A 23,969-nucleotide genomic window follows, 5' to 3' on the forward strand; every position below is an offset into this window, starting at 1 on the left:
AATTGCTCCTGGAAAATTGCAACCTCACAGGGCCCAAAGAGTCTCAAAATAGCCACCCAGAAGAACCCAGGCATATAGGCCAAACCCAGAGAAAGCCAGGGCCGAGAGACAGTGGAATGTTGGTCGCATGGAGTACGTACGGCTGACTCTGGCAGCCACCGCATGTTCCCCTCTTCCACATCTAACTAAGCAAGGATGGCAGAGCAAACCTGGACTCCCACAGCTCAGTCCAGAATTCCAGAGTCCCCATCCCCAGCCATCAGAGTACAGGTTTTGCTCTCCTGTGTAGACCACCGTGGGGTCTTTTTGACCCCACGGAGTCTAGAGTCTACCCACCACTACTGTGAAAAAAAAAAATGTCTATTCTCACCAAATCCCTAGAACCTGGAGACACACCATACATACCATACCATACCATACCATACCATACCATACCATACCATACCATACCATACATACCAAGCAGGTCACAAGGAGCACCCATTTAGCCTTGCAGTGAGAGCTCAGGGATGGAAAAGTGGGCGGGGCTACAGGGGCCAGTGCGCAAGGATGCAGGAGGAGCGAGTATTTTCTGTGTAGTAGAGCCCGATAAGCAGGGCTGGTGCACTCTGGTCAGTCCTGTGTCTGTGGAAAGCCCTTGGCTATCTTCCCACAGCTGTGAACCTGGGCGTATAGCCAGGCCCCAAGGGTGTCTGAAGTCACTTACAACACAGCAAGTATAAACCGCAACAAATGTACGAATATCACAGGAACGTAAAGCCTCCACTGAGGCCTTAGCCACGTGCCTGGCTTTGGAAAATGGGTCCTTTACACACACACACACACACACACACACACACACACACACACAAAAGAGTAGATCGGGCGCTGAAGAGATGGCTCAGCGGCTAAGAACAGTTGCTGTTTTTCCTGAGGACCCAGACTTGATTCCTGGCACCCACATGGCAATTCACGACTGTCTGTCTCTCCAGTTTCAGGAGATCCTATACCTATTTCTAACTTCTGGGGGTACCAGGCATGCAACTGTTGCACAGACATACATGTATACAAAAGTCTGGCGGTGGTGGTGCGCACCTTTAATCCTAGCACTTGGGAGGCAGAGCCAGGTAGATCTTGGTAGTTTGAGACCAGTCTGGTCTACAGAGCTAATTCCAGGCCACCTAAATCTACACAGAGAAAGCCTGTCTCAAAAAGAAAGAAAGAAAGAAAGAAAGAAAGAAAGAAAGAAAGAAAGAAAGAAAGAAAGAAAGAAAGAAAGAAAGGAAGGAAGGAAGGAAGGAAGGAAGAAAGAAAGAAAGGAAAAGAAAAGAAAGAGAGAGAGGAGAGAGAGAGAGAAAGAAAGAGAAAGAGAGAGAAAAAACATATAGATAAGTACACACATAAATTTTAAACAAATAAAGGCGAAAGCTGAGAGTGGCTTCCTCAATGAAGAACACACTCAAGTTGTCATGCTGTTTTCTACAAATGAGTAACTATCTGTTTCTTGGTAGTTGTTAACACAATCCATGTTGTTAGTTTCTGGAGGGAAAAAAAAAGCCAAGTTATGTATTAGTAAGAATTCTGTTCCTGTGTGTCCAGCAGCCAAGTGTATGTACTCTTGCTGAACTGTGGCTCTCCTCCTTCAAAGGAGCCTTAGTGTTCACCAACTGGGTCACCCACTTGGGGAGGCTGCTTGCCCACACAGGTCTGACAGGATGTTGTATCCCAATTCGTCACCTGATGTAGTCTACTTTATCCAGCTTACACAACAGGTCTGACAACTGGGCTCAGGCCGGCTACTGCCATGAGCAAGCAGCAAACAGGCAGGGCAGGCACAATTATTACATCCCTTGGTAACAGGACTGCTTCCTATTGGACATCCTGGGATGCCTGTTCACGCAGGGTGACTTAGGCCTCATTCCCGAAGAAGACCTGCCTATGAAGTCATCTAATAAAATTGCCTCACCCGCCTGGTTCTGTCAGCCCTCAGAGAAGACAGAAGTGCTCTGACTCCTGGTGGCTGGGAGGCTATCTGGAGCCTTAGCCCTTCACCACTTTGGGGATTGTTTGGAATCAAGTTTCCCAGCCGGCCCGTCTAAGGTTTTGATTGGATGGCCCATCAGCTCTTCCCAGTTTGATTCCCAAGTTACAAATCTGGAGGCAAAGCCAAGTTCCTGTGATGAAAAACCAGAAAGAAAATATTTAGGTGAGTTTTTGTTTGGGCAGTTATCGAATAGAAGAAACAGCATGCGCTCTTGTTAGGAGAAACCTGGGGATTCGCCCTGCTCATTGCCTTGTGGAGAACCTGGAAATACTTTAGTGGAAAGAAGGGAGTTGATTCAAGTCCAATCTTGACAAGGAAGCATATTTTTCTCCATCCCAAATCCTGTCTAGGTGAGGAGTTGTGGAGGTTAGCTAGCTCTTGGGTGTTCTAATTGAGACTATACATGGGAAAGCCAAGCATTTCTGGGCAACCTTGATTCTTGGAGCCTTCTTTCCTCTTGTTTGGAATCCTCCTGTCTTTTTCCTTGAAAGCCAAGTTGACCCACACCTCCTGAGCTGGTGTCTCTATCTTTCCATTTAGACGTATTATCTTTTTGTAAGTCAACCTTTACAGGTGGGCAGGCTGTCTTGTGTTGCAGACACCACATTTTTTTTTAGAATTTAGAATACCATAGGTAAATGGATGGGCTGTTAAAAGACTGGGGAAGGAGGAGGGGAAAACAGGCCCATGGTAAGAGGTCCCTCTTCTGTTTACACTGCAGATGGAATGAGAAGCCACGCCAGCCCTGCCCCCAAGCACTGTTCATTTGAGTTTCCAAGCACTGTTCATTTGAGTTTTAAATAATCAGGTTGCCTTTAAGCAGAAGCTATGTCTCCTAGCTCCGATAGATAGCATTTTGGTCTCCGTTGTTACAGCATTACCTGTAGCGATCTGATTGTCAGAGCCCCTGTTGTTACTGTTTCTTAGCGATCTGATTGTCAGAGCCCCTGTTGTTACTGTTTCTTAGCGATCTGATTGTCAGAGCCCCTGCTACTGTTTCTTGTGCTTGCCTACTTGATCACAGTGTATCTAACTTTTGAAACAGTAGACTTATTATATCGTCATTTACTGCATGTCTATGGCCTTATACTTGATTCTTGTCACAGTGCATTTTGTGTTGGCCAGCAGAGGAGGAAAGTTTGAGTCTGTTAAGTTGCTTCTAAAATAAAAGATAAATCAAGGGGGTTATGTGCAGGTCTTAAAATAAAGTTGTGCTAAGTCTGATATGGTTTACAGTGTTCCTGGGGTCACAGCTACTCTGGAGGTAGAGGCAGAAGGACTTAAAAAGACTTATGGAGATCAGGAGTTTGAAGCCAGCCTGGGTACCATAGTGAAACCCTGTCTCTGGAAAAAGAAAATAACATGGTTTCGTTTTTGTGGCTGAGAGTGTTTGCCTAGCATCAAGAAGATTTAAATAAATCCCCAGCATCATGGGAGGAGGGGGGAAGGGAGGCAAGGAAAAGAGAAGGAAAAGGTTGGTCAAAAGGAGAGGAAGAAAATCAAAGATAAGAAAGGAAGGGAAATTTTGGCCTGACGCGCTCTAGGTCTGCTTGAAGAGTTGGCTCGGTCAGTAAAGTGCTCGCCTTACACACATGTGAACTCTGTCTGTAGCATCCGTATTAAAAGCCAGGTGTGGTGATGCACATCCCATAGTCTCAGCAATAATGACATGGGACGCAGACAGGAGGATTATCCACTCAACTGGCCAGCTAGCCTGGCCTAGGTAGCCGACTTCCAGGACAAGGAGGACCAGTTTCAAATACAAGGTAGAAGGCAGCTGAAGACCAATGACACTCTCAATGTTGTCCTCTGGCTTCCACACGCACTACATGTAAGAGTGTAAAACACACACATACACATACACACAAAATTAGCATATCCTCCCAGGAAGTAGAGCACAGGCCTTTGTGGGGCAGTGGAAAGCTTGCTGGAGAAGAGCACCCATCTTCCTTGTTTCTTCCTAGATTATAGCACACCCTTACTAATGGGTCACGCTGATGCATGGTGTTCTCCCCTAATAGTTCCTACTTGAGCACAGTGCCCTCCACTAATGCTTCCCTTTGGAAACAATACACCCACCCTGCCCCATGATTCCTACTAGAACAACACTGCCTACTAATTGTTGTTGTGCCATTGTAGTGTTAAGCCAGGGGTGTTTCTTCTTCTTCCTGGGTGTGTGTGTTTTTTTTTTTAAATCCTCCCACTGGTGACATTCCATGCTGATATTTTCTGTTGTGGGGTGACTTGGCACTATAGGACCTCTGGTACCTTCCCACCTCCAGGGACCAGAACCTCCTCACCACCCTACCTCCCAAGAAAAGCGCCTAGATATGGACACATGGTCCCACAAGACTAAGTCACCCAGATGAGCGCTGTATGGGTGCCATGTCACTGTCAGGGTACTTGTAGCTGACTGCTAGGGCCATATCTTTGACCCACCAAGATTTAAGATGATTATAACCATTAATTTCCTACTTCCCAATGAGCCCTGCCCGTACCATGTAGCCCACATACAGAGGGCAAAGCATTTGGGGGTCATGATATCTGCGCCCAATGTAGATACCAACAACACTCTAATCACAGGTTTGGCTCGGAAAGGCTCTGGTACAAGGTCACTTTACCAGTAGGTAATTCCCTGCCCAAAGGTCCATTCCTGGCGGCAGACACTCCCTCCCTTCAAGGCTCAGAACTCATCAGGTTTCCAGAAGATACACATTTAAGTAAAGATATGGTTTTAGAACACGGTGTATGTTCATATCAGCAGGAAAGCTTCCCTATGGCCTTCTTCTTCTTTTTTTTTTTTTAAAGGAACTTTAATTTTGCAATAGTAAAAGAAAAAAGAAGAAGAAGCAATTAATCAGGCTTTCTCCAGAGGCCTGTTGTGGGAGGAGTTATACCCTGTAGTGGGGTTCTATAGCAAGGACAAGAATGGACTCAAGTTGAATTTGAGGGCAGTGGGAACAGGGTGTGTGTGGTAAGGGGGGCAGTGGGAAATTGCACCCAGGTGAGGACATTGATCTTGTTATAAGAGGCTTCTCAGGGCCAGAGAGATGGCTCAGTGGTTAAGAGCACCGTCTGTTCTTCCAGAAGTCCTGAGTTCAATTCCCAGCAACCACATGGTGGCTCACAACCATCTGTAATGAGATCTGATGCCCTCTTCTAGTGTGTCTGAAGACAGCGACAGTGTACTGACATACATAAAATAAATGTTAAAAAAAAAATAGAGGCTTTTCCTTGGGGACAAGCCAAATGATAATAAAGCTGCCCTTTTGAAAAAATTTCATCCACAAGCAAGAGTGGGTTTTTTGTTTGTTTGTCTGTTTGTTTTTTGTTTTACCAACTTGATAAGATTCTTGCTAAAACTGGCCTGAGGTCAGGATTTAGGGAGCATAAGAAGATCTTGCTGGAAGCCGGGCGTGGTGGCACACGCCTTTAATCCCAGCACTTGGGAGGCAGAGGCAGGTGGATCTCTGAGTTCAAGGCCAGCCTGGTCTACAAGGTGAGTTCCAGGACAGCCAGGGCAACACAGAGAAACCCTGTCTCGAAAAACCAAAAAAAAAAAAAGAAGAAGAAGAAGAAGAAGAAGAAGAAGAAGAAGAAGAAGAAGAAGAAGAAGAAGAAGAAGAAGAAGAAGAAGAAGAAGAAGAAGATCTTGCTGGGAATTAGGTTGGGATATGCCACTAGGAACACCCAAGGGCAGAGAGGAGTTGGCTGCTGCTCCTTCGACACATTGCTATGGGTCCATCTGATACCAGATGCCAGGAGGCTTGTCCCAGCCATTCCATAGATAATAGGGCCTCGGTGATTAGGAATATTGACTGCTACTCCAGATGGCCTGGGTCGCATTCTCGGCACCCACATGGTAGCTCGTGACTGACTGTAACTCCAGTTCCAGCACTTTCTTCCGGCCCCCTCAGGCATTGCATTCATGTTGTGTAGAGGCATACATGCAGGCAAATCCAGAAAGAACAACGGACTGAGTTCAGATTCTCGGACAAACATTTGAACTGGAACCAAGGGGGATTAAGGAAAAGGGCTTAACACTGGTCTCATCAAAAGGGAGAGGGGGGTGTTGTATGTCTACAGAAAGAAAACCCTTTTGGAGCAAGGCAGCAGAAAGCAGAGTTGCATCTTACTGAGAAGTAGCTCTGGTGTTAGGAGTCAAGCACTTACAAAAAGCACAGCACATAGCCAAGGCTAAGAACTTACTTTCCTTCTAGTAAACGAACTGGCACTGTGGGGTTTGGGGAACAGTGAACAGGATTACAACCCCACCATGTAAGAACACAGGTCACAAGGAAGGGAAGAAACCTTGTCTGTACAGGACACAGAGAGTTAAGACATGTGACCGTGAACAAAGTTCCTAATCCTGTCTGAAATGCTCAGAACGCTCTAGGTCTATGGCTGGGAGAAGGGCGAAGCTGAACCCGCTTAGGCCCCCAAGTGTGTCTCGTTGCAATTTTATCATTCTTATTTGCAATATCTCTATTAAAAAAGGAGTGTTGCTAGGAATATTGAAAGCAATCTTTACATTGAATTTTTTCTGTGATCTCCCCTGCCTTTCTGTTTCTGCCTCATACACCTTTTTCTTCTGTTTTGTTTCTCTGTGTAACAGCCCTGGCTGTCCTAGAACTCTCTTTGTAAATCAGGCTGGCCTCAAACTCACAGAGATCTGCCTGCCTCTGCCTCCCAAGTGCTGGGATTAAACACATGTGCCACCAGGCCCTGCTTCACCCATCCATTTTTAAGGGCATTTTCTCTGTAAGGTGCAGGTTGATAGCCAGTCTCTCCCTAGAGACAGTGTGCATTACCCTGCACCACAAGACAAAGGCCGGGCACACTGCACACATAGTGGACAGAAGAGAAGAAGAGGAGCTTGCTGTTAACATACCATATGAGTTAGATAGATATAAGAGCCTGTGCCTCCTGGTCCCATGAATACTACTGATCTCTGGGAAATGACTCCGTGCACTGAAGTTTAGGAATCTCTCTCCCTATCTCACCCAGAGACACACCCCTTTGAGAACTCCACCACATTTGAGTCCAAAAGCAAGAATTAGATAGGAGAAATGCCTTCTTTTTTTTCTTGAGATAATATAATTACATCATTTCTCCCCTCCCTTCCTCTCACATATACCACCCCACCCCCACTCCTTCTCTCTTTCAAATACCTGGCAAGAGAATTCTTATTGTCTACCTGCTAATGCCTTGTAAGAAAAAAATAATCTGTTTATTATTTTATTTGTGTGTATTTCTGGGCATGCCACACTGAACATTAATACCCAGGACTCGCATGGTAGAAAGAGATGTCTTCTTGAAGAAACAATGAAATATCGCAATGAGTACATTTTGCTACCAGGAAATGAGGGTTAAATTAACCCCCCCCCCCACCTCCATTAAAGTCATTCCAGTTTGCCTTCTCCAAACGGCCTATGACACAGTAACAGAGGGCAACTGCCTGAGACTAACAGTCGAGGTCATAGTGCCTGGGACAGGCAACTGTAACATCTGGATGGATGAGTGAGCTGTGTGGTGTGGGAACCTGACACAAGAGAGGCTTAAGGAGGGCTTAGAGGAGACATCCAGCCAGGCTGGCCAGATGGAAACAGTGCCTGGGGTGCAAACTTGCAGGTGATGATGCAGGAACTGCGGTCAGATAGGAAAGGTGTGTTTGTAAACAGTCTAACCCAGGCTGACCTTAAAATCAACTCCTTCCCTGAAGATGACCTTTAACCCCTGACCTTCCTATCTCCACCTGGCCAAAGGTCAGTATTACTAAACGCTGTTTACACACCCAGATCTCTCTTGTTATTTTGACACAGGGTTTCAAGCAGCTTAGGGTGGTCTTGAAACTATGTTATTGCTCATACCAGCCAAGTGGAAAAACTAAGGTGCCAACCATGGACTCTGGGGTGCACCAAATATTGATGAAACCTCAGGAAAATAACAGAACTTGAACGTCGGTGTAAAATCTTTGCTGTAAAGGGACCCTTATCACAAGTCACAGGGGCACAGGGCTGAAGTCACAGCTCATTAGCCATTCTATCCATCTTGTGTGATGTTTCTCAAAGGTATTTCTGCAGGTGGCCTGGTTAACTATGTTGCAATTCCTGGGTGTTCAGAGACAATATCAGAACCAGGAGGGTGGGTATGTACAGGACGCTATTCCTTCTAGTCTTTTAAACCAGCTATCTTGTTAATTATCAAGATATGGTATGATAAAGGGCTCTAGGGAGGACTCTGTTATGTGGCCACCTGTCTGCAATCCAGGGTAGGGTGGGCAATTGCCCTGTCTAGATAAGGGCCAGGCAATTGCAAGCACCTGACTAGCAGACATTGCACAAGGAGTGCTGAGGCCAGACGTGAATCCCGAGCCAGGTTGGTTTTCCTGCTATGCTAGGTAGATGAGGGTACTAAGTGCTGATTATCTGCTCAGAGAGAGGGGACTGATTCCGCACCTCTCACCGCTACCCTACCAGCCCCGCTTGGTTAGTAGGTACATGGAATGGGTCGGGAGGTCTTTGCTCTTCTCATAATGCTGGCTCTGAATTAGCTTCGGCTCTTAGCAGGAGCACAGGGTAGCTCTGCACACGCCTCACAGCCACCTTTTCCTAAGGGACCGTAAGCCCGAACTGTACTTGTGCAGACAGGAGCTGGTTACCACCGCCTGGAAGACAATGCTGCTGTAGCAAGGGACACAGTGCGGTCCATTTTGTCGGCCTGAGCAAGTTTTTCGACTCCATGCAGTCGCCTGGAGCTCTGGCAGCACCAACCAGGAGACGCGTGCGCTTGCGTTTCACCTCTGCGCTCTGACGTCAGAGGCCTTAGGGACTTAGGAAAGAGGGAAGGGACAGGGAGTGAAGGGGTGTACGTAGGAGGGTCTTGGGGGACGGTCCACACAGAGGATCGTGGAAGGTCAGTTGGGGTGGGGGTTGAGGAATTCCTCCACTGATCCCTCCGTACCACTCTTAAGGTCCCAGCACCAACTTGAGCTACGATAGTCAAATCTAGCATAGCGCGCTGCGAACTGTGTAGCCTGCTCCAGGCACCCCCATGGCGCTGGATGGGATGATCCTACCCCAACTCGTGCCCCCCGAGTCTACCTTGGTAGCGTCCTAGGGAGGCGAGGCTTAGGGCTTCAGCAGTGCGCGTGCGCAGTGGATAGTGTTTGCTCAGCGCGCGACACTGTCGTGGGTGATTTCTCCGGTGCTAGGGGCGGGATGGCCTGAAAGCGGGGTGCCCAGCTGAGGCGGGGACACAGATGGGCGTGGGGCCCTAGTCTCCAGTGCCACTCAGCGACCGGTATTCTATCTGGCTCCGGTCACGAGGTGTGTCTACGGCTCAGGAGCTCCTGGGACAGCGAGTCTAAGCAGCTGATGGACCAAGAGGCGGCGCCCCCCTTCTGCTCACCTGAATGCAGGTGAGACGTGAAGGGCACCCTGTATACACCTGCCTGCAGCAGCGCAGTCTTTGCTTGGCCACCCGAGGAGGAAGCATTCCATTTGGTGTATAGGTCCTGGGCCACCGTGGGCGCGGGTGGACGATTCAGACTGGGTCCGACTGGATAGGTCGACCTGGGTCGCAAGAGAACTTGGGGCAGCAAAGTGATGGACCACGGTCGCTGGGCTAGGTCTGTACAGTGCTAGGGGATGAGGAACTTGAGTGTGGATCATCATGGGACCAGAGGGTGAAAGGCGATGTTGGTCAGATCTCCGCGAGGTAGGACTGGGTGGTGTCAGCACTTAGTGAAGGGGAGCGGGAATAGGAAGGACCCCTAGCTCTCAGCACACCGTGGGAGGTCCTGGGGCTAGGGTGCTGCTGCCTTAGAAAAGGGTGCCTAAGCCCTTTTAGAAGGCTTTCAGAGTCGTCGGAATGACAGAGTAGGTGGCTGCTCCTAAGTACTGTTTGAATTCATGTCGGTATCGATATTTGTTTTCTGACCGTGTTTATGTATGAAATCTGTAGCTATACACTGGACTTGTTCCCGTGTTTTGTATTTTTTTATTTAAACTTTTCTCTAGGAAGAGTGGGAAAGGCTATGATTAAGGAAACCTCAGATATTCTGAAAATATGAGATTCCACTACACCCACCCAAGCTCTGGTAGACCCGCCCTAGCCTCTAGGTGCTAGTTGTTATGGAAACAAAGCTCCTAGACCTTGAAAGCTCTCCCTGTGCTATTCAGGACCGAATCTCTTCGGATAGTGAGAATCTGGAGAATCCGGCTAGGATAGTTAGTGGATAGGTAAATAAGTCCCAGTAGTGTTTCTCTTAGGCCACTGAGAACCACGTGGGACAGGATTAGTGAGGGGCATGCCCGATGTGCTGCAAAAGGCAAAGGCAGAGTAAACAGCTGCCGTGTGTTTATTCCTTTCTGTTAATAAAAAGGAAACGTTTTATCTAGAGAAAGACTGACTCAGCATGTGCCCCCAAACCCGTGGTATTGCTTAGGGCTCTCTCGGAGGAGAACGGGTTTCAGTTCTCTATTTCCAGGCTTATACGTTTTCTTTTCAGCTTTGTTAAGCATACATGTCTTTTGGCACTGGGAAAATACTTTGGCCAGCTGCCTGTGTGTGATTTCTGAAAGTGTTAGGAGAATCCTCGTGCCTACAGTCCATCTATTGCTCTATGATATGTCAAGGAAGGGTATCAGCCAGTGTGGGAGGGTACCTGCCTTGAGTAACCAGAGAGTGCCGAGCTAAGATGTGAGAGTCAGCATGCTAGTCACGCCCAGCTTAAGGCTGGGAAGGAAAGAGTCCAGATAACCATTTGACCTCAAGGTTTATTCACTACAGTGACAAGCATCAGTTCACAACACTGGCATGGTGACTCAGAAGCAGATGGCAGAGAGAGGCTCATAGGCAAGGCTCAGCACTCCAATGACAAGCCTCAGTCCACAACTCACGCATGGGGTACCCGATTCAGAAGTAAGTGGCAGAGAGACTCACAGGCAAGGCTCCCAATCTGTCCCTCGCTCGGGGGAGCAACTTCTTCCTCTGGATCCCCTTAACTTGATTCAGCCTGGTCAGCAATCAGTCAGATGTCCTCTGGTCGGAGAGCCAGACAGCACAATGATCTTCACTGTTGGAGCATCAAGGTTTCTGCCTGGCTGTTGTGAGCCTCTGCTTTTCTTAGCTCCAAGGGGTGGCCACTCTCTAGCATTACGTCATCACATAGTACTTCATTCATATCTGCTACATGCAGAGCTGACCTGAGCGGGAGAGCTGACTGCTCATCTAACTCTTATCAACCACACACGGCTGATGTGAGCTAGCAAGATCCGACTCAGTCCTGTTCTTATTTCTTATTAACATGCTTTCTACATTTAGACACAAAACCAGTGAGTGCAGTGAACCCACAGCCTTTTGGACCATGGGAGAACACAACCCTGAGTCAGGCCATGTGAGGAGAGTGAGTGGGAAGAGGGGAAAGCGAGAGGCCCAAAAGGATCAGTGTGGCCAAGATAGCTGGATTATAGAGGGAAGGGCAGCCCAGCCCCTGAGCTAGAGGAATTTAGACTAGGGGATAGGGTGTGTCAGCCCAGAGGACCCTATAACAGGTGGGGACTGAGGATGCTGGGAGAGCCTAGTGGCCATTGTTGGCTCTGAGGTGCTATGAGGGAGCAGTGTCAGGCCACTATGCAGTATGCTTCACACAGTAAGCAGCAGGGAGAAGTCCTCACGTCGGGCGTGGTGTGAATCAGGCATGCAGAAGGAAACCTCAGTGTCCCCTTTTTTGCCTTTCTTATGTGAGAGGGATGTGGTCAGATTGAGGAGCAGAAATAAATACAAAAGGAGAACTGAGCTGGTCATGCAGTCATCCCCCGCCTCCTGGGCACAGCTGGGACTGCAGAGGGACCAGCAGGGCTCTGTGGGACTCTAGGAAGGGACGGCCAGCTAGATGCCAACACCTCTGCCTCCTGGGCACATCTGGGACTGCAGAGGGACCAGCAGGGCTCTGCGGGACTCTAGGAAGGGACGGCCAGCTAGATGCCAACACCAGACAGGCTGCTGGCAGCCAGAACATGGCCTGTTACTCTCACGGCTGAGGAAGTGGACTTTGCTGTCAACTCCTCAGATGAGGATGCCGATTGGTGGTGTTAGTTTCGAAGGCTGCCCAGAGCTTTGCAAATGTGGCCCTGTAGAAACACACAGCAGGTCATCCGAGCACAGAACCAACATGGGGAAGTGATGAGGGAGGTTGGAGTGAGATGTGTGTTCTGGTGTGCGACCCATCGCTTCTGTAGCTATTTGACACCTGTTCTGGGATAGCAGGAGGTCTGTTCAGCTGTGTCTGTGTCAGTGACTGTCCTAGCCAGGGTTTCTATTTCCGCCCAAAACGTCATGACCAAGAAGCAAGTTGGGGAGGAAAGGGTTTATTCAGCTTACACTTTCCACATTGCTGTTCATCACCAAAGGAAGTCAGGACGACCTCAAGCAGGTCAGGAAGCAGGAGCCATGGAGGGATGTGACTTACTGGCTTGCTTCCCCTGGCTTGCTCAGCCTGCTTTCTTATAGAACCCAGGACTACCAGCCCAGGGCTGGCACCACCCACAATGGGCCCTCCCATCCTTGGTCACTAATTGAGAAAATGCCTTACAGCTGGACCTCATGGAGGCATTTCCTCACGGGAGGCTCCTTTCTCTGTGATACAAGCTCCAGCTTGTGTCAAGTTGACACACAAACCCAGCCAGAATAGTGACTGATGGATGTGTAGTGCTTCATTTCGATGTCCTCGCTCTAAACGGTACTTTGAAGATTTGGTCTCTCTGGTGAAGACAAAACAGACTGCCTGGTGTGCCTGACGCAGTGGGCGCTTCGAACTCTGTTATCCTGTTTTTCCGGGGTCAGCCACTGCTCAGTGAAGCAGTGAGAACCCACTCAGCTGGGTCATCTTTGATCCACTGACCCTGATCAGCTCTGGGGTTCCTTCTACTCTGACTAAACCAGAACTTAGTTGAGATGGTACTGGAGTCTCTTGATTTAAGAAGTGGAGCTAGTAGAGAATTCTAGAGTGTGTGTGTGTGTGTGTGTGTGTGTGTGTGTAGGGGGTCCGCTCAGATCAAGGCCCAGGCTACACAGGAGCAGACATCTTAGCCACTGGTACAGTGACACAATCACTGCAAAATGGGAACTTGCTCCCAGTCTCATGACTTGTGAACAACTGCAAGATGGGGGCCTTTTTCCCTCCAGATCTAGAAAAAAGGAAGATCTGTCTTCCCTCCTAGGCCTAGACTAGACATTAATATGCCTGGATTACAAAGTATAAAGTACTCAGCTGGGTGTGTGTGTGTGTGTGTGTTACATGTTTAAAACTTCATTCTCAGAAAAGATAAAAATGAATGCAGAGCCATGCCAAGGCCAGGTACCCCTACCCGGTGGTAACATGTTAAATTCTGCGTAAAAGTAACTTTGGAGTCGTTGGAAATGTGAAATAAACTAGTGTTGGTGCCAGCAGGGGTGTGAGCTACAGGTGTAGGCTGTGCCCAGAGCAGCCTCTAGGTCGGCATCCCCAGAGAGCATTTATTTCCATGTGCCTGGGGACATAATGGGGACAGTGACACAGGGCTCCCAGGATTGCAGGGGATATACATGGATATTAGAGTTGTGCCCACACAGCTATGGCCTGGATTAGGCCCAGAACTCCCAGCACTCCCTTGGTTATAGGTCTTCTGCCAACTTGGAGTGTAATAATGGCTACTGGTTCTTTGTCCCTTGGCATGGGCCCTAGCACTCAAGCTTAGCACAAGCCACACGTTCTGGTCTTTTCTGTGGCCCCAGAGTGGATGGATTCGTGTCGATAGAAGTTAATACAGCGTTTCTGGTACTTACTCTGCCGCCTCATGGTTCCATCGGTGGCTGCGAAGTTCTGCGTCTGTCCCACAAAGCGGCTGTGGAGAAGCACCCTGCCCCTGCCCCTGAGGAAGCAGGGTCAGGGTTGGTTCCACTTGCTATGGGACTGTCTTTCTGTGGCTGACACTGATTCTAGAAGTGAAAAGCCCATTAGGTCTCAAAATTTCCTTCAGCCTTGAGACTCTCGATTATACGGGTTCACAAACACAGCTGGTTCAGTTGAGGTACCGTTTGCCATTTATGCGCAGTTTAGAATCTGTGCGTGCATCCAACAAGTATTTCATGAGGGCCTACTATGTGCCAGCCATCATAGCAGGTAGTGGAGTTATAAAGATGGACAGGTTAGGTCTCTGCCTCAGTACTAGAAGGCGACTTAGGTTTGGTCCCAGAGGGCATGTGAGTTTGTATGATGCCCACCATGAGAGCATTTGGCCCAGTGCCTGGTGTTTCTCCGGGGACTTGAGGGCATCTCAAGCAAATGGATTTAAACTAGTTGGTCAGGGGCAGGAGGCCATCTGCAGAGAGATTTGAACTCAGAACTGAAGGGCTGGTGCATGGAGCAAGGTGGGGAGAGTTTGAGGTTGGGGCCCAGGGAAATGAGTGAGCACACCGAAGCACCAATAGGTCCCACAGACTTATTCTGGAAACTCTGTTAGAGACTTACGGAGGAACTAAAGTCGTTCAGCCTCTGGATTGTGTAGTTTATAACTAGGCTGCTGCGAAGACTAGAGCCGAGACTGGAGTTCTACCAGAAAAGCATTGTCCCCATATCCGGGTATTGCCTGCCTTCCTTCGTGCCTGAGCGTCTCGGATTCAGCTTGTGCCCTCTGTTGGGTACCTTGCAGGCTTTATGAGTCTTTGTAAGCATAAGAGTGAGGTAGTACATTTAAGAAACGCGCCCCACACCTTTGTCCTGTGGTGGAAGTGGGAGTGGGTAGACTGTGCGTGGGAGGAAGGCAGTGGTGGATCTCGCTGTCACGCGTCTTCCGAGTCGGCCCAGGGTGAACGTTCTTTCTTCTTCAGATTGAGGATGGGTACCCGAAGGTCCTAGCGACAACTTTGCTGAAACTGAAGAGCGGTGTCAAGCCCAGCCGCCCGCTGTTGGCCCCGGGGGCTCTCCTGGCATCCAGATTCAGATCATGACTCCTGTGAGCAGCCACGGCTTGGCGGAGAGCATTTTTGACCTGGACTACGCTTCGTGGAAGATTCGGTCGACTCTAGCGGTTGCTGGCTTTGTCTTCTACCTGGGCGTCTTTGTAGTCTGCCATCAGCTCTCATCGTCCCTGAATGCCACCTACCGCTCCCTGGCGGCCAAAGAGAAGGTCTTCTGGAACCTGGCGGCGACGCGTGCTGTCTTCGGCGTCCAGAGCACAACTGCAGGCCTGTGGGCCCTGCTGGGAGACCCCGTGCTCTATGCCGACAAAGCTCTCGGGCAGCAGAACTGGTGTTGGTTTCACATCACCACGGCCACTGGCTTCTTCTTCTTTGAGAATGTGGCCGTTCACCTGTCCAACCTGTTCTTCCGCACCTTTGACTTGTTTCTGGTTGTCCACCACCTCTTTGCCTTTCTTGGGTTCCTGGGTTCAGCGATCAATCTCAGAGCTGGCCACTATCTAGCCATGACCACGTTGCTCCTAGAGATGAGCACGCCCTTCACCTGCATTTCCTGGATGCTCCTGAAGGTGAGTGCGGTCCTGAGGGGTTGGGGAAGGGGGTGCCCTATGGCTGCCTGCAGAGCAGGGTGCCTTACACAGTGCTACATTGGCTGGGATGTCACTGGGACCTGCCTTAGGACCTGTGCAGTAAGACATCACCTAGCTGAATTCAGCTTCTTATTTATTTGGTTGGTTGGTTGGTTTTTGGTTCTTCAAGACATCTTTGTATATCCTTGGTTGGCTACTCCAGAACTAGCTCTATAGACAAGGCTGGCCTCAAACCCACAGAGATCCGCCTGCCTTTGCCTTCCAAGTGCTGGGATCAAAGGCGCACACCTCCACCACCCAACACTCTTCTTAAATTTAAGTCTTAGAATTAAAAGAAAGATTAGTGGCTCTTAGGACTAAATGACATGTTATATGTCATAGAAAGCATTATTATTATTATTATTATTTTACTTCAATACTTACAACATTCTGAAGAGCTCTATTTGGGATATTCTGTATACTCAAAAGGCTACCCCTTAAGTCATTGACTTGGGGTGGGGGGATTGTTAGACTATATCAGGTATCTTTACAGTAGTGTGAGAGCGACTTTCTTTTCTTTATTTACTATATTCAAAAGTTGGTGCCTGGTCCACCAAGAAGTATGAGCCTTGTCTCAGACCCAGTGGCCCTGCCTCCCCCAAAATAGTCACACCATAGCTTTCTGACCTCCTAGGAAGCTGGCTCCGGTGGTCCCCTCCCCAGCCGCTGAGTTCGCAAATTCTGCTTACACAGGGCAGAGTCTCAGCCTGGGAGGGAGTGGCTTCCCATTCTGTGCTGGGGTTGGCTGTCAGAGGAGGCTGGAAGGCTGGCATCGGGAAGCACCTGGTCTGGGTGGGGTAGCCAGGCATGGCTTTATGTCCATGGCGGAGCATCAGCGACAGCTGCCGAAACTCAATTCTGTGCTCGTGGCATGGTGTTACACCAAGTCCGATTTAACCTGCATCCAAGGCCCTCTGAAAGCGCTAACAAGAACCAGGTCACGCAGCCCATCCAAATTGCTCCAGGGTGTGTGTGCTCAAGCTACTACTAGATAAGCAGGACCTGTTGGCTTTCTGATATGTGCTAATTCAAGATAGAAAAGATTGGAGTTTTGCCTTTAAAGTAGGAAGGCCAGCCAGGTAAGGTGCTGGCTCTGGCTTTATCCTTCCTTCAGAATTGAGCCCAGGAGAGCCAGTACTGGCGAGAAGCCTAGTGCTTTGTTCTGCGTCTGCGGCGCGTGAAGGGCACAGATGTCTTTTCCCCTTTCCCATACTGACACTCGGGTTTGCTTTGTCCACAGGCTGGGTGGTCAGACTCCCTGTTCTGGAAGGCCAACCAGTGGCTAATGATCCACATGTTTCACTGTCGAATGATCCTCACCTACCACATGTGGTGGGTGTGCTTCTGTCACTGGGACGCCCTCACCAGCAGCCTGCACCTGCCCCACTGGGCACTGTTCCTTTTCGGGCTGGCCCTGCTCACGGCCGTCATTAACCCTTACTGGACACACAAGAAGACCCAGCAGCTCCTCCATCCCGTGGATTGGAACTTTGCACAGGAGGAAGCCAAGGGCAGCAGGCAAGAAAGGACCAATGGCCAGGTGCCTCGGAAAAAGAGGTTGTAGCGGCGCCCACCCAGGGACTGGGTGGACCATGATGCCGACTGGGGAGTGTCCAGGGTTGGACAAAGCTCCACAGTGACTCTTTACGTATGGATGGGGACATAGATAAGTTTATATCTAGGTGAATACTAACTTGTTCCTTACTATGAATTCTAAAGTACCCATGAAGTATTGCTGGGGCCTCGACGTGCCTGGAAGAGGTCTTTGCCATCATGACTTTCCTCTGAGTCTTCTGGCGTGGCCCCAACCACAGCACATCTGCCAAGGCAGTGCTAGGGAAGGAGCAATGGCAGCCAGGTGTGCAGGCTGCTGAGGAAGCCAGTCTGGAGCCCTGCGACGATTCATCGGGAAGGACCTCGTGTGGGTGTGGGTGTGCCTTATTTGGAAGTCGTGTTCTTTTTCATTGCAACAAATTGACCCTAAGAAAATGTGATTTGCTGATCATATTTATTTACTAGCCTGGGGAATTTTAAGCCCGTGGCAGTGCACTGCCCTCTAGTGGCAAGAGGCAGAAGGACAGAGTTATGGTAAGGGGTTCTCCTTGGCTTACTAGAGTCTGCCCACCCCTCCTGGAGTGGTGGTGGTGGTGTGAAATCTTGTACTTCAAAAACAAACAAGCAAACAACAAAAAACCCCAAGGAACCTAATAACCTTTTTGAAAAACAAAATAATGAGAATTTTTAGTGATATATTTCTTATTTGACAGAATAAGGTGTCTGGAGGGGGTCCTGTACTCATCCTCGTGTCGCTCATCCTGAGTCGCTAGGGCCCCGAGCAAGCACCTTGCCTGACATGACCATGGGAACATGTTCTCGCCGCGCTGTTTGCAGGTTAGACCTCCAGACACCGGCTAGCAATGCTATCGGCAGACACAAAAACTTTCCCAGAGAACAGTTAAAGAACAAGGGGGTTTTTGTTTGTTTGTTTGTTTGTTTGTTTGGGTTTTTGTTGATTTGTTTTGTCAAAACTACCTGAGAAATGGTGGTTGCTCTTGAAAATCATGTGTGACTTAGGCTTGCCTCAGCAGCCCTTTAACTTTATGAGGATGTATGATGCCTATTTTATTATAAAGTAGCCCATTAACTTTATGAGGAGGTATGATGCCTATTTATTTCAATCTAAGAAAGCCCTTACTTTGTGTTCCTAAGATAATCAACTGAACTGAAAACCCTGTAGCTCCTGTGTCTGCTTTGTTGAGGCACCAGCCTGGCATTTTTGTTTTTTTTTTGTTTTTTTTTAAGCTGGGCAGAGGCTTAATATAGTGACAGCTCTTTCCAAAACCCAAACATACTTCCTGTCTGATAACGTGACCCGAAGCTCACCTGAGTGCCTGAGAACACTCTGCGTCCTGAACATGTTGGCAAGTCTTCAATGGGACCAGGATGGGGTTAGAGAGTGTCTTAGTCGGGCATTTCTATTCCTGCCCAAAACATCATGACCAAGAAGCAAGTTGGGGAGGAAAGGGTTTATTCAGCTTACACTTTTCCACATGGCTGTTCATCACTAAAGGAAGTCAGGACTAGAACTCAAGCAGGTCAGGAAGCAGGAGCTGATGCAGAGGCCATGGGTTGATGTGACTTACTGGCTTGCCCTGGCTTTCTCAGCCTGCTCTCTTAAAGAAGCCAAGACTACCAGCCCAAGGTTGGCACCACCCACAATGGGCCCTCCCCCCTTGATCACTGATTGAGAAAATGCCCCACAGCTGGATCTCATGGAGGCGTTTCCTCAAGGGAGGCTCCTTTCTCTGTGGTAACAACAGCTTGTGTCAAGCTAACACACAGAAGCGGCTGGGACAGGGAGATCATCTGACTTTCGCTGGCCTCTACAAGGAGTGTGACCTCAGGTTACATCCTCCGTCTTCACGTGTGTCAGCTGAGTGCCATTCCATAGCTCAGGTGACCTTTGGTCACTCCACACACATCTCCTTTCTGACCAGGACTTCTCCCCGGAACCTTGGAGACAAGTATTCATGAGAAGGCTCTGCAATGGAGCAAGCACTAGTCCCTGCCTAGAGTAGTGGCTCTCTCGCCATGATTTTTTTAATACAGTTGCTCATGCTGTGGTGATCCCCAACCATGAAGTTATTTTCGTTGCTACTTCATAACCGTAATTTTGCTATTATCATAATTAAATATCTGCGTGTCCCAACCTCTTGTGAAAGGGTCGATCGACCACCAAAGAGGTCATGACCCACAGGTTGAGAACACTGGCCTAGAGAGGGGCCACCCTTCCCAGCTATAGTACCTTTGTGGTCTCCAGTGTCCTGCCAGACAGATCTCGGAGAGGGGCATGGTCCAGAGGACACGAGGAGCCGCAGCTCACTAATGTGAGCCTAGGCTGGCCTGCTCTGTGGCCCACACTGGCCAAGATTCCACTGCACGTGTGCCCCACTAGACTCCTACATCAGCTGTTAGGAATTAGAATGGGGTATCGCTTGGTAGTAGAGAACTTACTTAGCATGTAGGAAGCCTTCCTGGCTTCTGTCTTCAGCCACTGGAGAAGAGACGCTCTCCTACTTGACCGGTATGGAAAATCAAAAACGTTCTCCCTTTCTCGCCACGTAGATGTTTTACATGTTCCCATGTTTTCAACAGTAGAGGATGTGATGGTCAGGGGCAGCAGCCCAGCGTCTTCCCCATCTCTTCCCGATGGCTTGCCCTTTTCCCGATGGCTTGCCCTTGCCCCTTCAATTTAGCAACGAGGTTCCAACTTCTCTCAGCAGCATACCATAGGCTCCTCAAAGTAGCACTGGACTTGGTGCAGCAGAGCTAGTGACTGGCTGTGTGCTGTTGTCTTCTGTGAAGCCTATGGGTCACAAGGCTCTCCTTCCACAGACAGCTCCTCAGTAGGCCCTGTGGCTTCCACGGCAACATTGCTAGCAAGAGGCCATACCCCTACCTGAGCCCTTAAGTCTCTGTTCACACAGCCTGTGGTGACCCTCCTGATGGGAACTAAGCATTGCCTCATTCCTGTGTGCCGTAGGGGCGACACCTGAGCCTGGGTCCTAGAGAAAGAGCAGAGACTAGCCATTTCTAGTTTTGTAGGGTGGAGGTCCAAAGTCAGGTGCTGGCAGCTTCAGTCAGGAAGAGGCCCAGTACTTCCTACGTGGAATGTTTCTTTACCTCCAGGAGAAAGCTATGCCATATATCTAAGGAGCAGAAGGGCTGAAAAGATTCAGGAAGCCCAAGTGAGTTTCCTGGAGGCCTTTATAAGGATCACTGTCTGGACACATGGTGACTTAAGTGTTTTCTTTGGCTGGGGCTGTCTCTGATTGTGGAAGCTAGTGGCTGGGAGGAGGCCCTTGCCTATCCCCAACCATGGATGTAATGCGTCCACATAACCTTAGTGGGGCACATTCAAATGCTAGTACAAAAAAGAGTGTTGCCACACCCCGTGTCAGTAAGATCTCATTCGTTCCACAAAGGGCTGATGCCTCTTGTTCCCTGTAGAGAGAATATTGTATGTATTGTATGGATGCGTCACCTGTCAATTAAAAAGCCTATGTGTGGCCTACGGCTTAGGCAAAAACTAGAAGGTGGAACATCCAGGGGGCAGAAAGAATTCTGGGATAGAGCCAGGCAGGAGGTCGCCTGGTAAGACATGAGGAGACTGATGTGTGGTACCCAAACACAGGTAACCAGCCACATGGCAAAATGTAGATTAAAATAAATTTTAAGTTATGATTCTAGTCAGAGAAGAGCCTAGCTATCTGGCCAAGGTATTTTGTAAATATATTTTGAGCCTGAGTCTTATTTCTGAGAGCATGGGGCTGGGGGATGGGAGGGAGAACCGGAGGTGATTTTTACAGTTCTCTGACCATTTCCAGTGATGGCTGCCCAGCCACTGGCAAGTGAGTGGGTGAACCACCCAATGGAAGGTAACCTCTGTCTTCCAAGTGGGGTCCTGGCAGAAGACATGCTAACCCAGAGCTAGACAGTGTTTGCTGAGGGCATATTCAACAAGGTAAGCCAGGGTAGGAGGCCAGGAAGCCAGCTCCATCTCACACAGCCAGAAGGGCTTTGGGGAGAGACAGGTAGCCAGTACAGGAACTATGGCGCTAGTCTTTCCTCTCACGGTGACAGACCAGTGAGTTGGTTACACAGATTGATACATAGGAGACATTTCTTTTGTTAAAACTATGAAGTGTGTTACAAACTAAAAGGCTCTGGGTTGTTGGTACAGTGTGAATGTTGGCAGGGCATAGCCTAAAATGGAATTTGCCCCTTGGGATGTTGAGTCTAACTCAGGCTGAGGACCAGGCTCAGGCCACGCCTAAGCTTCCCTTCTCTTCAATGCTGGCTGTTTTCGGCCCCCAGTTCCATCCGAGGGCCTGGAGCTGCAGGAAGAAGCCAGAGCCATCTATGATCTCAGTTCAACAGGCCCCATAAGACTCACCTAGCAGAAAACCAACAAAAGACACACGTGTCATTAATACTTGATACATTTAAGTCAATTCTGTGTCTAAATTTTTGCTGTGTCCTAATGTTTCAGGATATTAATTCAATGTGCCTTTTTTTGACCCCCCCTCCATTTCAGTATACTATGCACATTTTTATTTCTGTTACAAATTTTTAATTGCCTAGGGTTAGAGAGAGAGCTCAGTGGTAAATGTTTGTATTGTATACACTAGTCCTCAGGCTCCAGCCACAGAACCACAAATAAAAAATAAGTTAAAAAAAAAAAAGAACCCCAGCGGCCGCTACTGGATGACCCTGGGCAATGTGGTGCCCAAGGGGGGATTTCCTCTTCTCTAAAGACAAGGGGGGATGGTAATGGATAGAAGGAATTGTAAGGGTGAGGTTGGGAGGAGGGACGGCTAGGGCCTGCCATCTTCATGTAAAGTAAATAAACGTTGGTAAAACCCCCAAATTTATGTGCCATATATATGTATATATACACATATACTTTTTTATTAGATATTTTCTTTATTTACATTTCAAATGTTATCTGCTTTCCTGGTTTCCCCTCCGAAAAACCCCTATTCCCCATCCCCCTGCTCACCAACCCACCCACTCCCGCTTCCTGGCCCTGGCATTAAGAAAGGAACCTTTATTATCTTTTCTCTGATAACTCCACGTAGGACTGCCTCTGTTGTGACTTCTCTCACAGTGTAGAGAGAAGTTCTCTCAGCCCTGGCTGCAAAGGGCCGAGCCCTACCCTGTCTTTGGAGTCCTGAGTTTTGGCTGTCTTCTCAGACAGAGTGCTCTAGCTTCTGACTTAACCCTCCAGCCCACCCCACCCAACTCAGCCCTTTGCCCTGTACATCTCCGCTGTTTGCTGTAGTGCTGGTTTATATCTGATAGCTTCGTTGTTATGCTCCAGTCTGTTGGAGGCCTGTGTTTCCTGTTAGTTCACTACAGTAAACATATAGTCCCAAACCCGTCAAAAATATTTAAAAAGGGAACACAAAGTTGAAACCCTTAGTTATTACTAAAAATTATAGATGCAAGGTCTTTCCATCAAAAGACCTTTTCCCTGCCAAAAGTTTAAAATTGGTTGCAGTCCCATGTAACGTACACCTCATTCACTGTGTTGGTTTTCAAAACTGCTGTGTAACCCACAGAATCCCAGAAGCATAGCACAGCTCAGGGCAGGTTCTCTGTCTGGAGGAACTCAACACACTAGGTCCACCAAGAAACATTGTTTCTACACAAAACAGAGGAGGGACTGCTTGGTGCTCAGCCAGAGATGGGCCGCAGGCTCCTCCCAAGTGTGCTCCCCTTAGCTCGTGACTGGCTCAAATCAAGAGCTCCAAGCAGCTCGGGAATACCTCATTTACTAAATGTGGCTTTCATTTCTTAACCTGGGGCTCTTGTTTGACTCAGCAACCCCAAACTCCTGGCCAATTGACCCTCTGTAGTGGTTCCCTGTATCCCTGGCCGCCCTTGGGTTCACACATCATGGAAATGACCAGCAAGCATGGAGGGGTTGCTAGACCCTAGACCTTGAACTTTTCTTCCCATAGGAGTGTGAGCCATAAAAGCAGGGAATCTCCCCATTTCCTGTCCCTTTCTGCCTAGTGTAGTCATATCTGCAGGGACAGGCAGGAACAGAAGATGCAAGCCAGAACACTCATCCCACTAGGAGCAGCATAAGGCTCTCCTTCACTCACTCACTCATTCACTCACTCACTCACTCACTCACTCACTCACACACTCACACACACACACACACACACACACACACACACACACACACACACACACACACACCGCCCCCGCAGACTGTGAATTTACAATGTGAACAATTAATCTCTCAGTGGAAACTCTACCAGGATAGGATTCCTGACCTCTCAGAATCCTCCCTTGTGGTTTCAGACTCCGAGTTGAAATTAAGTTACTCAGTTTCTGTTTTGTTTGTTTTTTGTTTGTTTGTTTGCTTGTTTGATCGGAAAAACTGGGAAAATAAACGGAAATCAAAAGCTTTTAGTTGATACTTTTTTCTTTCTAGTTTGCTAGTTTCTAGCATTCTGTCACATGTTAGAGCCTTTCTTCTTCCCAGGCTTCTCTTCCCCTCCCTCCCTCTCTCTCTCCCTCCCTCCCTCCCTCACTCACTCCTTCCCTCCCTCCCTCTCTCTCTCTCTCTCTCCCTCCCTTTCTCCCTCTCTTCCTTCCTCTCCCTTCCTCTCTCCCTCCCTCATTCCCTCTCTCTCTTTCTCCTTCTTTCCCTCCCTCCTCTGTCTCTGTATGTCTGCCCCCCCTTTTTGTTCCCCAATTTGTCCCCCTTTTTTTCCTCTGGAAGTGTGTCTCCCAATATTTCCCAGACTGGCCTCAAACTGGGCTTAAGGGAATCC

At 48.7% G+C, this 23,969-nt stretch overlaps 1 protein-coding gene across 3 annotated transcripts; it reads left to right on the top strand.

Moving 5' to 3' along the window:
• The first annotated feature begins 1,659 nt into the window (after window positions 1-1,659).
• On the top strand, window positions 1,660-22,045 carry Cln8 (CLN8 transmembrane ER and ERGIC protein). 3 transcript variants are annotated; one of them, XM_006508806.4, is made up of 4 exons: window positions 9,158-9,443; window positions 10,817-10,948; window positions 14,897-15,555; window positions 16,856-18,264. In XM_006508806.4, exons 3-4 carry the CDS (start codon window positions 15,013-15,015, stop codon window positions 17,177-17,179), a joined length of 867 nt encoding a protein of 288 aa, XP_006508869.1. In that variant the 5' UTR covers window positions 9,158-9,443; window positions 10,817-10,948; window positions 14,897-15,012; the 3' UTR covers window positions 17,180-18,264. The 3 variants fall into 3 exon arrangements, with proteins under 3 accessions (XP_006508870.1, NP_036130.1, XP_006508869.1); XM_006508807.2 differs by lacking the exons at window positions 9,158-9,443; window positions 10,817-10,948 and adding an exon at window positions 1,660-2,185; NM_012000.3 differs by lacking the exon at window positions 10,817-10,948 and having other exon boundaries at window positions 8,861-9,443; window positions 16,856-22,045.
• Window positions 22,046-23,969: the final 1,924 nt, after the last annotated feature.

This window comes from Mus musculus, chromosome 8, assembly GCF_000001635.26.
Source record: "Mus musculus strain C57BL/6J chromosome 8, GRCm38.p6 C57BL/6J".
Taxonomy (NCBI): domain Eukaryota; kingdom Metazoa; phylum Chordata; class Mammalia; order Rodentia; family Muridae; genus Mus; species Mus musculus.